Source organism: Papilio polytes, unplaced genomic scaffold (genome assembly GCF_000836215.1).
Source record: "Papilio polytes unplaced genomic scaffold, Ppol_1.0 DF823691.1, whole genome shotgun sequence".
Taxonomy (NCBI): domain Eukaryota; kingdom Metazoa; phylum Arthropoda; class Insecta; order Lepidoptera; family Papilionidae; genus Papilio; species Papilio polytes.
In genome coordinates this window covers 5,157,904-5,173,822 of record NW_013525513.1, presented here as the reverse complement: position 1 = coordinate 5,173,822, position 15,919 = coordinate 5,157,904, and the positions used below count along the sequence as shown (strand labels likewise).

The following is a 15,919-nucleotide window of genomic DNA, read 5'->3' as shown; positions in this document are numbered from 1 at the left end:
GCTGTCTTTTGTACCTTTGTGAGCTGAGACGCTGGATTAAGAACACAATGCTTGCTTCATTATCTTTTTCAACATTTCGCTTATCTTTCTTTTGTTTTACTGCATGCATATGCCCCAGGGATACTACTCGGTTGGTTGAAGTTATCACAGGTAATATACGAAAGTATATTAGACTGAATATTAATTTTAGTGAAAGTAACTAAATTAGAATTTTCACTTTTTATTGAGTTAATAGTGTGGCTTTAAAAGATATAAAAAACATCGTATATTTTATAACATTTATTCAAGCTTTCTGTTAATATAGAATCAAGTATTATTTCAATTTATTTAATACTGCGAAGTAATCCCTTCTATCTCTTCTTCGGAAATATTGTTTGTCCTGTAATAAGCAGAATATTTCAATTAGCTTTACGCCCGAACACTGAAACAAATCTCAAAAACTTCGCTTAAAATCTGATAGACGTCTCATTAGACGTCCAGTCCCAGCATTCTGGGCTTGTTAAGTTTCGGTTTATTTTATTATTACTAGCTGTTACTCGCGGCATCGACCGTGTGAAACTAAAAAATAATAAGTAATATAGCCTATGTTACTGATAACACAGCTTTGAAATGTCTGAAATCGTCCCAGTTTTTTATTTATTTCAATACATACAAAAATATAAATCTTTCCTCTTTAAAATGTTACAACGTAGTAGCTCAAGTTACGTTCGGAAATGCATTTTAATTAGTTATCGAACCAAAAACACTAACGAATAGCTAAATGTAGCTGAGAAACCGGCCATAAATATTAAAATTATTCGGAGTTTAAGCGTGGTCTTATCTTACGACGCTGTTATATATAAATATGGTTTTATTATTATAATCTAGAGTCTGTAGAGTGAATAATTCTAGTTATACTTACATATGATATGGTTGCTTGCCTTGTAACATAAGTGATTTTGTTGACCGTTTTCTACGAGGTTCATTTGTTCCTACATCTTTGTTCAACATATAACCTATAAATTAATATATGTACATTATATGTTCAACATCACACTTTTAATAAATTAAATGTAATTTATGATAAAATCTTACTTTTAAATACATTCCCCCTCCTTTTCCTATTTTCTTGTTGATCGTTAGGTACATAACCGGGTAAAAATTGAACTGGTGTTCGATAAAAGTCTGAAAAATGAAAAAAATGCGATTTTCTAAAAAAAATGTGAGTATATCCTTACTTCAATCATTAATACCAACATAAACGTTTTGTTATCTGGCTTTCCATCGATCCTAAACATTCATATTTTACTTTTTACTACTTACTAACATTATAAATGCAAAAATTAATATGGATGGATGTTTGTTAGAGCTTGTAACCAAAACTGCTAAATGGATCTCGATGAAATTTGGCATAGATGTGGGGGATAGTCTGGAAGGACACACAGGTTATTTACTTTTTTATTTTAATTCCACACGGACGGATTCGCGGACGAAAGCTAGTTTATAATATCATTAAGATTACATTACTTCAGGACAGTACATAATGAAGACTTGATATTATTTAAAAAGCAATTTCTAAGTTATTAAGTACACTCACAAAGCATCTTTTCAGGTAATGGCTCCCCCGACAAATTGTCATCTGAACGACCGCGAACGTAATCTGGAATTAAAACGAATTCTTAATATTTGAGAACCTTTTTTATGAATAGTGCTTATATTTCATTCATTCCGAGAATAATATTCAATCTTACTAATATTATAAATGCGAAAGTTTAGATGGATGGATGGATGTTTGTTAGAGTTTGTATCCTAAACGGCTGAACAGATCTCAATGAAATTTGGCACAGATTCTACATCTATGCCAAATTTCATTGGCAATCCTCTAGGATTGTCTGGAAAAACACATAGGCCACTTATTTTTGCTTTTTTTAATTCCACGCGAACGGAGTCGCGGGCGAAAGCTAGTTTACTATGTTAATTAATACATAACAGCAATGAATTATTAATAGATTGATAACAAATAATTAGCGGGGTCTATACTTCGGACTCGACTTCGCTTAGCTTAGGTGGAGTCGTGGTCAAGCGCTAGTTTATTTATGTTTAAAAAAAAAGAAAAATAGAATTAACATTTTATTACGCGTGTCACCAACACAATCGAAGAGAAGTATATAGATAAAAAGAGGTAAAAATAAATCCAGGAGTAACCAAATTTCTATTTACTTACCTTTATAAAAATTGAAACCATCTCTACCCGAATCCGAGCATTTCGTTGAAGGCAACACGAACATTAATATAGCGAGAAACGATAAATATAATTGCCGCATTTTCACAAATATATTACCAAATAAACATAACTTTAACTCTAAACGATTTATACGTGGCCGAGTAAGAAAATAAAGTGAAAGAATTTATAGGCCGCCCTATTTATATAGCGATTTTCTCATAACATTGCCTTGCGTCAGAGGTATAGTTATTGTATACCACTTTCAACTATAGTAGGTTTGATTTCAATTTAAAAAATCTTTATTGTTCAATTGTTCAAATATAGTTGATAGATAGCACTATCAAGCTAAGGTTATTTAAAAAGGATCAAAACATTAAATTTATAATGTAAAATAAACCTTAGTAAATCAAATATGATGTAACAATTTAAAACATCAACCTTTTTTATCAACTATCTTGAGATTGTATAAGAAATTCCAAAACTTCAGACTGTTTAAGGACATATCAAATAAAGTACTATATTAGTGTTTTACCCATACATCGATTCTCATTGTAATTTATTAAATAATTTTGAAAAATGAGTGAAGCTACATTTAAATTTATCAGCATCTATAAGAAAAGCTCGGCAACTTAACATCTGTGTCTGACACCGCAGTGGGCGGCCGTCCGTTCTCGACGCAACCTTTTGTCACTGGCAGCCAAGTCAATCGTATAACAAGAACATCTTATTCAGATGGAAGATATCTTGAATGCCTTTTTATAGAAATGATAAAGAATATTTGCTTGTATTGTGAATAGTTTTTTAATAGAATACTTACCTTGTTGAATATAAAGCGAAAAATAATTTCAGATCAGTGGAATTAATTTAACTATATTATCAAAATGCATAAAACTTGAAAGGGACTCAGTTACTATCTGATTAAAGTTGCTCGTGACTTCGTCCACGTGAAATAAAAAAATTATAGCCTCACTAATAACGTAGCTTTTTAAGTGAAAGAATTGGAATCGGACGAGTAGTTTTTAATTTATTTAAATGCATACAAAAATACAAATCTTTATTCTTTACTAGCTTTCGCCCGCGACTCCTTCCGCGTGGAATTAAAAAAAAACAAAAGTGAGGAGCCTATGTGTTCTTCCAGACTATCCTCTACATCCATACCAAATTTCATCAAAATCCGTTCAACCGTTTAGTCTACAAACTCTAACAAACATCCATCCATCCATCCATCCATCTGAACTTTCGCATTTATAATATTAGTAAGAAGTAAGATTAGTAAGATAATATCAGTAAGTATACTATATATAATATACTAACCAACCATGCTTTAAACCGAGCATTTCTGTCTCAAGTCATAAGTTGTCAAGAATATCTGCACTGCTGACTGTTATGTTTCTTGTTGAATATATCGCTCGGGCAGGTTTTATTACTTCGAGATAATTTAAAGCAACCGCCGCAGCGAGTGTAATAATTTGAGGGAAGTATACTACTGCTCCTTGGGACACATTTCATTCCCCGTAATGATGTTGTTCTGCTCACAATTTATTGTTACAGATTTATATATACTATTCACTGTTAAATTGAAACACTGGATAACGGAAAATATTGTTAATGAAACCTTTTGTCATTAAATTTTGTATGTTATATTACAAAGTGAATAAGATTTATTTATCGTTTTGTTTGCTGAAATATTTAACAAAAACATATAAAAGTAATAAGTAATTATTTTACAGGAAGTTTGAAAGTAGCCCCAGTGGTACAGAAGGTAAGAAGTGAAAGGTTAGCATGGTATGGGCATGTTATGAGGAGGGATGAATCGCATGTAACAAGAAGAATTAGTTATGAGTATGTTACACCGGTAGAGGTAGACATAGAAAGATATCGCGTCAAAGGTGACATGAACAAAAAGGATCTGTGTGTAATCTTATCTTTTTACAAAAACAATTAAAACGTAGCCAGCAGTAGTTTATCTTTAAAAAACAACGTAAACATTTTTATTAAAATTAATTTCATTTTACTCAAGAATACATAGTAATAAGTAAAACTTATCTTTATCCATCTTAGATCCCGCTGCAATTGACGAGGAATAAACTTTGCATTTGATTTAATTAATTTTATGCTTCCTTAGTTGGAAGAGAGAATCCGCTCGTTTACGGCTGTGAGGAATTATACAACCAAGCGTGAGTTCTGTAAAATGTCTTAAAGGAATTTCAGCATTTCCTACTTTATTTTATTATTTGTATAACTGCTATTATGACCTACATTTATGTTATTTAGCATATAAAGACATATAATATTGGCCGCAACGACATTCGGGCGAAAAAACCTAGAAAGTAGATGAGTGTCGTGCCGAAGGCCTTTCTTTAGTCCCTTTCCCTTTCCACCCTTTTCTTAAGAGGAATGGGAAGAAAAGTGGATTTGACGGTTGACGAAGACGTATAGGAAAGGCAAATGTCCTCTTTATGTGCGTCTTCTCCTCCGTCAATTAAGGGTAGGCAACGCATCTGCAATGGATGTTTATGGGCGGCGGTCGCTTTCCATTTCGGTGGATTCAGGTGGCCGCTTGCTCGTTTGCCACCTTATGTCATAAAAAAAGACCTTAATTAAAAAATAAAGACTTTATTTGTTTAGATAGTAAAAAAGCCATTAGCGCAGTAGAGTTGTAATTAATATTTGTACAGCTCTGGCCAGTTGCCAACAAGAACCCTGTCACAATAAATCATAAGCTCTCCCAAGCTTTTCCAAGATAGGCTCTTATTAGTGTGTTAACTTTCAAGACTAAATTACTGTATAAATACTGGGAAAACAAAAGGTTTTTTCTTATCTAAGGACTATAAATACCTTTTGAGCTGATTTGTTGACTTATTTCTGTAAAAACATAAACACTGCCTAATTGTTATTTTTAGTTAATCTCGAAAATACATAAAACCAAAATTTAGCTTTTCTAGTATTTTTAAAGCATTCAGAAACGAGTAGAGAAAATCTCATTAAAATAATGTCTACAGCACCCGCAAATTGCCCCAGGAGAACAATTATATTAGGAAAGAAGCGAATAAAGTTAAGTTAAATTTAAGTTCAGCCTTGAGACAGCTCACATTTTATTGGCACCTTTACTTTAAGTTGTAAGTCTCGTAACATGTAAAAGACCTATAGTAACTTAAAACTTTCCCAAGATTCCTCCAGGCTATCATCTAAAATTTATCTTATTTATGTTTTATAGTTATTTTATTCACAAAAGATTCTCTGCTTTATATTTTATTACTTAAGTTTAACAAAACGTTTAATACAGAAATTTGAACAGTGAAAAGTCATGGACAAATTTACATGAAAAAATCGTTAGAATGGAAGAATTTAAAGTGTATTTATTCTTTAAGTTCCTATTTCAAATCTCAATTACTATGTCATTAGTAAAGACAAAATTTTTAAGTGTAAATACAATAAATTCTAAATTCCGGTATTGGCCCAGATAAGACCAAACATCAGCGTCTTGAACACGCGGTCCTGTTTTATGTCTGCAATAAAACGCGATAAAAAACGTTTCGGCTTATTAACTTGATGTGGCAGTTTATTGCTTTACATAAAAACCAGAAGATGTTAAAAGGTTTTTCACGGTTAAAAAAACATTATCGTATACGTATATAATTGCATTAGTTTATTTTTTAAATTGCCTTTTTATATCACAAGTAAGTAGTGAAGAAGCGTCAATCTTTATTCGCAAAAATGCCGAAGCGCTCGCTGCTCATAGAATCAATTGCAGATGAATTGGCTATTTTTAATCCACGGAGAAGAAGACATAAAGAAAAATCCCTTTTTATGCATCCTCACTTCCGTCGAATTCATTTTATTAAATAAAATGATTCATACATAAAACATAACAAATATTAATATGACACAGGTGCTATAAAAATCTACGGTTATTTTCTGATTGTTTCCTAACATTCGTATCATTTCAGAGAAAAATGATAGCCAATTAACGACAATGATACATTTTTCTCGACAATAAACATTTCCGAGAAAAGTATTACTTCACATAGAGAATAACACGAGTAAATACATTTAAACAGTCTGAGCTGATACATGTAGGAAAAATACTCCCGTTGTAAAACATTATCTAAGGTTTTATGAAACGGTATTCGTATATTATTGGCCTTATTCAAAATGATTTTCTACTAGTAAACTTGTAACTTTATATTTTACTAGCTGTTCTCAAGCGGCTTTATCCGCATACAATTATTAAAACTTTACTTTGGTTTACATTTGTCGATGTCGAATCAATTATATTACCCAAATAACCTTGCTTCCTCTATGTTGGCAATAACTTATGGTCTCCCACATTAGACTTTTTATCCAAAATATTTATCTCCTTAATTGACGCCATTGACGTGAAAATATATAGCCTAAAGCGTGACGTAAGTGTAGGGCTTATTATTGAGAAAAGTATTATTCAAAAATATGCCGTAATTGCTGATATCTTAGGCATTTTTAATTTGAAATACCAGAGGAACTGCAGATACATTGTATGCCTTAAAGAAGGTATATAACATTCCTGTAATAACACTAAAAGTTTTAAAAATTATGTAAATAATAATTCAACAACAAATAAGTTTCAAAGCTCTAGTAAGCTTAATACATCTCTCGAGAAGCATAAAACAATTTACTTTGGCATGAAAGTGAAAGGAGTTCACAACTCGAGTTTCGAGCACCGTTCAGCGAAGATCGAAGTTTTGAACGAAAGTTCCAGCAATTTGTGTTTCGGATCTTTGTATATGAGCCTTACTGGAGGAACTTGTTCTGACAGTTGCTCCATTAAACTCTACTGGTTTTACTTTACGCTTACAAATAATTTGATTTTAACGGAGAAATTCTAACAGTGAATATTTAGTTCAAATATTTAGTCTACACAGTATGCTATGAAACAGTACAATTACGGGATTTAAGAAAATCATTAAACTTACTGCCTACAACTTAAGCTTAAAGCTTATGGGAAGAGTACGTTTCTAAACAAACACGGTACAAATATGAACCCACAACCACCTTAATGGCTATTTGTGTCTTTGTACATTAGGCTAATGATGCTTAGTATGTTAACAAGACGTAATTGTAATATTTAAGAATTTATCAAAATTCAACATTTTGAAGGCAAAAATGACCAAAGATCATATGGCAAAAGCTTTGAAACATCAATATTGAGCATTATATTAGATTATTAATAAGCTACGTCTAGACTTTGACTAAAACTACAACAAACATTGTTGTTATTTGATCATTGGACAAGCGCTTTGCGTCCACTGACCCACAACTTTGCCTTCAGGTTGTTTAAAACAAAAACATTAAATACCGCTCCTTGCCTCTTGGATCAGGTTACAATATTTTGACCTTTACATAAATTTACCTCAATATTTTTTTTTTCATGATAAGACTAATCTGTCTTAATTTCTTAATAACATTACATAATGATTCAGGCGTGAACTTTGACTAAACTATCGCGCGACAGTTGTGCGATTGTCGGTTATCCATTGTTTTGCAGCTCATTCAACAGTTTAGTTGCACAACTAAAAATTGAGTAGTGTTCCTTCCATATAAGCTTATAGGAATCGAAACGCGACTAAACAGTTTTGCCATAGTCAAGTCAAAGGTGTGCTCGCGCTCTTACTCCATAATGACATTCATGACTTTATAATTGTAGCAAATTGTATATCTATTTTCTATAGGAAATGGATACTATAGATAATAGATATACAATTTACATATTTACCATAAAATTCGGTAATTTAAGGAACGACATTTTCTCGTTCGAAACTTAACTAGAAAACGGTGCTAACGAGCAATGCACGCTAACGTTATCTAACATCTAAATGTATTGCAGTTTCTGTCTACTAAGTGACTATAAAAAGTCTCTTCTTACTAATGATGTGTTGTTAGTTTTGTTGCGAATATCAACAACAAATCTTGTGTATCTAGTGTGCAGTACATGCTTGCTTTGCAAGATCTAGAAATTTCTACGAAGTACAAAACTATCGTGATTTTCTTCTACTATTTTCATGTTGATGGTTATTCTCTTGTATAAGCGACACAAGAAGATTCGTATATTTAATATACTTTCATTGACTTTTTAAAGAATTTTCTATACTATTATAATAAAGCGTAAACACACATTTCTTTGTTGCCTAGATGTCAGCAATTACAGCATATTTTTGAATAATGACTTTTTTAATAAAAAGGCCCTACACTTGTGTCACGCTTTAGGCTATATATTTTTACGCCATTAAACTTAGGGGGTAAATATTTTGGACAAAAACCCTAATGTTGGAAAGGGGCCATAAGTTGCTGCCAACATCAAGGAAGCAAGGTTGATGTCATGTCATTGTGACATTTTGTAATTTGACAAATGTAAACAATAAAATAAAATTTTCACAATTTCATGCGGATAAAGACGCGCGAGAACAGTTAGTATTCAATAAATAAATAAGCTAACCGCTGGAACTTATCCTGTATCCTTTACGTATCAAATGATAATCACAAATAATATGCATTATGAAATTGCGGAATGATTAATCAAACAGCCTTACATCTAAGATTTGAAAGCTTACAACGTTATCAAGTTTACGTAGCTCGTTATACATTTCTTTGACTTACGCGAACAGCGCGGAAACGGCATTTGGAGGGAATTCCGAAACATCTTGAGAATATGACAAAGATAATTAACCAAGTCTCTAAAATACAAACGCAAAGTTAGAACAAGAGCAAGAAGTTACTTTAACTGAGATTGTATTGTACGTACTTTAATTAAAATTTAAGAATTATAGTAACTTAATCTTTATCTTATCTTACTAACATTATAATATGAAAGTTTGTATGTTTGGATATATGTTTGTTAGAAGGTATCTCCTAAACTGCTGAACGGATTTCCATGAAATTTGACATAGATGTAGAGCCGTCTGGAAGAACTCATAGGCTACTTAAATATTTTTTTAAAAATCTATTCGACAAAATGGCGAGCGATAGCTAGTTTTAAAATAAAGATAAATTGAGATACTTTTATGAGAATAACGTATGTTTTGTACCGTGCATAATATATTTCCACTTATACAGTTTATTATATCGCAAGTTTGAACAATGGACGCGTTTCCTTTAATATTCTTGTATTCCCCTTTTTTTTACATAAGTAAACCAGCGTTTGACCACGAATCCACCTAAGCTGAGTGAAGAAGCGGCCGAAAGATAGATGCGCGCTTGCTCAATAAGTGCCGATACACCCTGCTCTTGAAGGCACCCACGTCATATGTTAACTTGTACATATAAGTGTATATAATACGTCACATGTGTGTAATACATTTTTTACTTGTATAAGTTTAATGAGTAAGATTGTACAAAATGGATGTGGCATTTAATTGTTTTGTATTTCAATGTATTATCAAATCATTTATTGAACTCAATGATTGTCATGAATATAAAATCCATTATGACTATTATTTATAACGTCGTGGTTGAATTACTATCATAACAGGTAGAATCTGTGAATGAATCGTTGTCATTACGTTTAAAGCTTTTAAACAATTAAGTTAACGATACCGTTTAATGTTTTATTTAATATAATAAATATACTTACTTATCTTTTACCAAAAATAATAATATCACTGGAATAAAAAGTGCAATTATTACAGGACTTCTTAGGTTATTTTCTTAATTTGAACTGTGGAATCATTTTTCAGTATTTTTTTCATAATGTTTTATCGTATTGTTGACTACGTATAACATAATACGTATCTCTATATAGTGATTTTGCGGTCTGTGCATTCTGTGGTTTAATCATAATGGACAACACGTCATTTAATAAATTATACTCGAGCAATTTGTATGCATTTGTGTTATCATGGTATATATCAATTGACACTATCAATAATAACAACATATTGTTAACATCATAGACTCATCCAGAAGATTAGTTTAGATTTTTGTTGTAAGGCAGACTAATAGACGCCCATCTGATTTTACCAAAATTGCGAAGTGACTATTGCCTACAGACTGTAAATTGCTGTCACCTGCCTTAAAGGTACACAGAAGGACAAAAAAAAGAGGATATTCCTCCTTCAAGTCCTTGCCTAGGAAAAGTGTCCATTTTTTTGTGTCTCCACTTTTTTTTTGTGTTGTCACACTAATTGAAAATTTAATATTATAACGAATTTTACTTGATTGTATTAATCAAAAGATATTGGCATTCAATGGGAAATTGTACATCTTTAACTTAAATTTCCTATCGAATACTCCAAGAAGTTCCGGTCCGCAGATGCTATCTGAGACAGCTGTGGTCATCCCTAAATTCAATTTACCATTTCTCGATGTCTATAAAGAATAAATGGAAGGAATTTTTCCGCATCGATGCGAACGGATCCCACTTTATTTCATTGTACCATAATGCGTACAAATAATGTAACAAAAGTGGCGACCGCTCAGTTAACAAAGGACCAATTGTAGATTCGATTATAAATCGTAAAACAATTGAATAAAAAAATCATACGTGAAACTCATAAAAGTCAGTTAAGGATAAGCTTAGTTAGAAGTTTGTATAGGTTTTCTGTAGGAATGTAAACCTGCAACGTATTGTAGATTCCCTAATTTCTGCAGTATTTTTAATTTAATACATATTTGTAACGCATAGTAAAATTTATTCTCAGATCTACTGAAGTATTTTAAATGAAATTTATTGATTTACATACAGCAAGCAATAATTTACACGCGAAATTATATTACACCGTCGCAGATATTAAAAAAAATGTTTCGCATTCATATATTCAGCGACCGTTTCTCTTATATGGAATAAATTACATCTCCAATATACAGAGGTAACAAACTCGTGGACGATTGCAGCATAATTTGTGTACTGAACATGATATTTAAAGATTTTTTTTTTATAAAAGGTGGCAAACGAGCAAGCGGCCACCGGAATCCAGCGAAATGGCAAGCGACCGCTGACCATAAACATCCGCAATTGCAGATGCGTTGCCTACCTTTAATTGACGGAGGAGGAGACGCACATAAAGAGGACATTACCCCTTGCTATGCGTCTCCTCAACAGTCAAATTAACTATTTCTTCCCATTCCTCTTAAGAAAAGGGTGGAAAGGTAAAGGGACTAAAACAAGGCCTTCGACACGACACTCATCAGACGAAGCGCGGCTTTGCTTCCACTTCACGCCTGTCTTCTTTGTGGCCATTGTATTGCACCGGGCGAGCCGACCCATTCGTGCGAAGATGTTAAAGCGGGTTCTACCACTGTTAATATGTCGGAGTAATTTTGATTATGAGTAAGTTTGTGCGGAACAAAGAAATTGTGAATTTAAAAGCAAAAACTACAACTTTAATTTCAATTCTACCGGAAGATATAAATATGATACTGCTAACATTTTGTGAATGGAATTTTGCATTAATTATTATACAAGAATTCAAAGGAAAAATATTAGCTTTCATAAACAAAGGCGGAAGTTGTAATGAACCTTTGTTGTAGAAACTGCGCAATTATATTCGAAACATTCTTCTATTCATTATTTTCTTTAGAAAATTGTTATTTACGTAAGAAATCTGAAGTTATTATTTATTGCTATTAGTATATTGAAAGTGTATTCATAAACATTATACAAAAGAGTTAGTTGTACTTTCTTCAGTTTGTTGACATAATGAGAACATTTTTAATATATTTTTCTCTATGTGTAGTTAGTTTTGGTCTCGATAAATTTAATTTCGAGATCCTATAATCCATATAATAAAAGTGTGTTATGAAAGACCTATCACGATTTATATTTTACAGTAAACGATATATAAAAATACGCAGTTTTCAGCACTAGTGATTGGCCAGTTTTATCGATGTATTATATTGACCCCTGATTGACAGCGCGTTAAATTGGAACTGTGAATATTCGACATTTTATGCCAAATTTTTATCGAGTTCCGTTCAGCCGTTTAGGCTACAAACTTTAACAAACATCCATCTATCTAAACTTTCGCATTTATAATATTAGTATGAAGTATGATTAGTATGACTGTAGTTAAGTGTCAGTACAATAAAATCCTTTAATTAGTTGTTTTCAACACCTCATTTGTTATTTTAAACTATAAAACCTTCAAGCCTATGCAAATCAATGTATCTGCAAAAAAATGTTTACTAACAAATACTATAAACAAATAAAAGTTTTGTTGAGGTTGTTAATATATTAGTCACTAAAACAGTAAATTCCAGTTTTTAATTTGACCCTAATTTTTCAAGTTAAAATTATACGTATGTACACCGTCGTATTTTTGCATTTAATTAATTCAACGAGTCCCCGTAGAGTATGAGATCGTAACGTAAAGCGCCGACAAGTGAAACGCGTCCCTTGACCCAAGTTTCCTTAAACGAGATCTGAGAAAACTTCACTTAACGTGTGTCCCTACTTTGACAACGATAACTTCTAACTACTTTTGTTTTGAATATTAATTTCACTTGTTAGTAAAGAGTTTATTTCAGTACACCCAAATGACACACTAGCAATCTGCCTTGACTTCACTTAGGTATATTAAAAAAAATGCTGTAACGTAATCTTACTAATGTTATAAATGCGAAAGTTTAGATAGATGGATGTTTGTTAGAGTTTGTAGCCTAAACGGTTGAACGGAGCTCGATGAATTCGGCATAGACGTAGAGGATAGTCTGGAAGAACACAAAGGATACTTACTTTTGTTTTTGTTAATTCTACGCGGACGGTGTCGCGGGCGAAAGCTAGTCTCTAATTAGGAAACTTTCTATGATATAATGTTTTTAATTACTCCAGTGTATATCTTTCTCTGTATATATCGAAACCACGTGCATGAAAGATGTAATTAATTTACGATCGCGACTTATTTAATTTCTGCATGTATTTGATATTCAGTCTATCAAGCTCGACTTTCAAAAGGTTCTGTATAATTAATTAAATGAAGCCAAATACAACTTTGATAGCGAGATGTTAACCTTTTAAATAACTTCCCTATAGCGATGAAGCAAAGAATATTGGCAAATGTTTTAAAATAGGGTTTTACAGACCCTTTCTCCAATTTATTGTATTTACATTAGGCTTCTATCTGCGGTCGGTTATAGAAAGTCTCTTAGTGGAAACAGAGGTTAACACCTTCAGTATATTCCAGGTGAAACAATGTAGAAGACGCCGAACGAAAGTTTTATTAAAACGAGTTAAAAATATCTGATAGATCCCTCTAGCTATCTTTTTACTGCTACAAATCCTTTTTGAAGTATAAAATAACTCGCACAGTTTAGTGAGAACGCATTAACGCTAGACACATCCCATTTAAAGCGCACTGACCGAGACTGCCTTCGTGACGTCACTGACGTAATTACAGCTCCGAAGCTTGGAACCGAATCTCTGCAAGTTATCTTTAAATTTTAAAACACTCATTTGAAGTTCGTAATTTTTTTCTTAAAATACATTTGACTGTAAACTAGCTATCCACAGTGACTCCGCGGGACCCGTTGTGCCATTCTGGAGGTATTTAGTAACAAATATCCATCCATCCATGTATAAACTTATCTTTTGCATTTATGCAAAGCATTATAAAAGAAACAAGATTAGTAGTAATTGTGACTTTTTATGGCATTAAATTAAAAATATGATTAGATTATAAATATTCTAGAATCCGTTTACGTAAGATCCCCGTCTTCTTTATGAAAATCATATACTTTTGCTAAGCTAAATATAACAATACGTTCATTGTTCAATAATTCTCTATAACCTTCGAGTCCCCTTTACGTGCCTTTTGTTAAATAAATAAACGTTTTCTAATTTTGAAACCCTATCACTGCATTACCAATTTTATGAAATAATAAATATTTTCGTATAAAAGAAAATGTACAGTCAGGTAATCAGGTGGTGTTTTACGCAGAATAACCAATAGAACAGCGGGCTTTAACGTATTATTTTTCTTATCCTGACGGTTGCGTAATTTACTGCTATCTAATTGGATATTTTTTTTAGAATAAGCGAAATTTGTCTAGTTGTAAAGCATTTTTTTCTGTAATTAAACCACCGCAGATTATCACGTAAACACGTCATAATACGTAAAACGTCGTAAAACGTCACACATACCTACTATAAATTACATTCATTCATTTAACATTCATTTAATTCTCCTGTACAGTCGGCTGCATAGATACGAGTATGTGCAGACATTTTGAAACTTGATAGTCTAGTTTAAGAAATATTTGTGCACGTATTCGTCAGTTACATGAATTCGTGAACGGATTATTTTTTTAACCGAGTCATATGCAAGTTGTTTAAGCTTTGTATGTACACTTTTATGCAGCTGACTGTACTATTTTGTAGTATTTGTTGAGTGTACTATTTTACTGATACGGCTTTGATAAAAAAAAAATCCACGTTCAATGTACCGCTCAATCTGTCTAGACGGTACAATTTATGTTATCGCAAACTACTTATAAGCTTTTTAATGATTTAAAATTTAGTGAATAGATATGCGTTTCGGATAAATCGATAACCAAAACTTTGCATTTTAAAGCCAAGAGTTCTACCCAAACAACTGTTTACTCATACAAGATTCTGTATTTGAAAACATTACATCTTTTTAAACAAATTGGATTCTGCGTTGAGTGCAAATACAACCTCTCTGGCTGACAAGCAGTACGAATACAGCCAAAGAGGTTGTGTACTGGCCACCAAGAGGTTTGTATTATTTGATGTTAAAAAGATATAAAAATAGAAGGAAAAGACGCTTACGTAAAAGATGTAAATATGTTAATAAGTTTGAAATAAAGATGTTTTAGTTAGAAGAAAAGTTTTGATTTGTGTTTTTGGCTGCCGCGCTGTCGATAACAAGTTAAATTATCTATTTAATTCTTTAACATAAATTTAATTGTAAAACAATCTGTTAATTCTAATGCTTAATTCTAACTGTCAATTTTAACTGAATAGTCAAACTGTTTACTGTTTTAACTAGCATATGATTTCTGGTGAAGGTCAAGTCTCAGGTGTACATAAAGCAAACCGACTTAACTTTTCGGCTGCCATGTATTCCGTAATTAGTGGAAACAGACATTAATCACCTACTATTAGTAACAAAAACCATTGTACGATAGATTGTGTGGGTAGTTTCTCGTTCGAGCAGTAATGTTTACGACACGGTAGGTCGTTTAGAATGTAAAAGCTACAAAAAGGGACCGAAAGGGTTTGGGCTACGATCATTTGTGAACTTTCAAAATAAATCATTATATACTGCGTCAGTAAATGTGTAATCTAAATGGCTATAACTTAATCGAACAAAAAATCTTAATTGATAAAAAAATAGTTAAGATAAACTATTCTAATCTTCCTTATTGATAAAAAAAAGTAATTACCCTATGTGTTCTTCCACACTTTTTCCTTCATCTGTGCCAAATATCATCAAGATCCGTTCAGCAGTTGAAACTAAAAACTCAAAGACCTATCTAAACTTTGGAATTTCAACAAAATCTTAGTAAGATTTTTCCTTACAAGATTAAAATAGGTTATGGCTTTCGAGTACGATGTTATAATCAAAAAAAACTTTTTATTTTACACGAAAGTTGACAAACTAAGTAGCATTTTGTGATATAAAATAAAGATTTGGCAATACTTCTTAACAATAAAGATTTTCTTGGAGACTCGTGACGTACTCTTTGTTATAGAATTTGCATTTATATTACTTCAAGGCTTAAGTA

The 15,919-nt window shown here is 32.0% G+C and overlaps 1 protein-coding gene across 1 annotated transcript; it reads right to left on the bottom strand.

The window, feature by feature from the left end:
- Window positions 1-313: 313 nt before the first annotated feature.
- On the bottom strand, window positions 314-2,344 carry LOC106104178. Its single transcript, XM_013284129.1, has 5 exons — window positions 2,204-2,344; window positions 1,577-1,639; window positions 1,075-1,164; window positions 902-995; window positions 314-379 (listed from the first exon to the last, which is right to left on the bottom strand). The coding sequence occupies exons 1-5, from the start codon at window positions 2,301-2,303 to the stop codon at window positions 328-330; spliced, it is 399 nt and encodes a 132-aa protein (XP_013139583.1). The 5' UTR covers window positions 2,304-2,344; the 3' UTR covers window positions 314-327.
- Between the last annotated feature and the right edge of the window lie 13,575 nt (window positions 2,345-15,919).

Excerpts from the sequence above, each read along its gene's own strand:
- LOC106104178 (XM_013284129.1), bottom strand. The coding sequence starts at position 2,303 with ATGCGGCAATTATATTTATCGTTTCTCGCTATATTAATGTTCGTGTTG. Across the intron at positions 996-1,074 it reads GAGGGGGAATGTATTTAAAA|GTTATATGTTGAACAAAGAT; the intron begins GTAAGATTTTAT and ends ATTAATTTATAG. Across the intron at positions 380-901 it reads GGCAAGCAACCATATCATAT|GACAAACAATATTTCCGAAG; the intron begins GTAAGTATAACT and ends TGCTTATTACAG.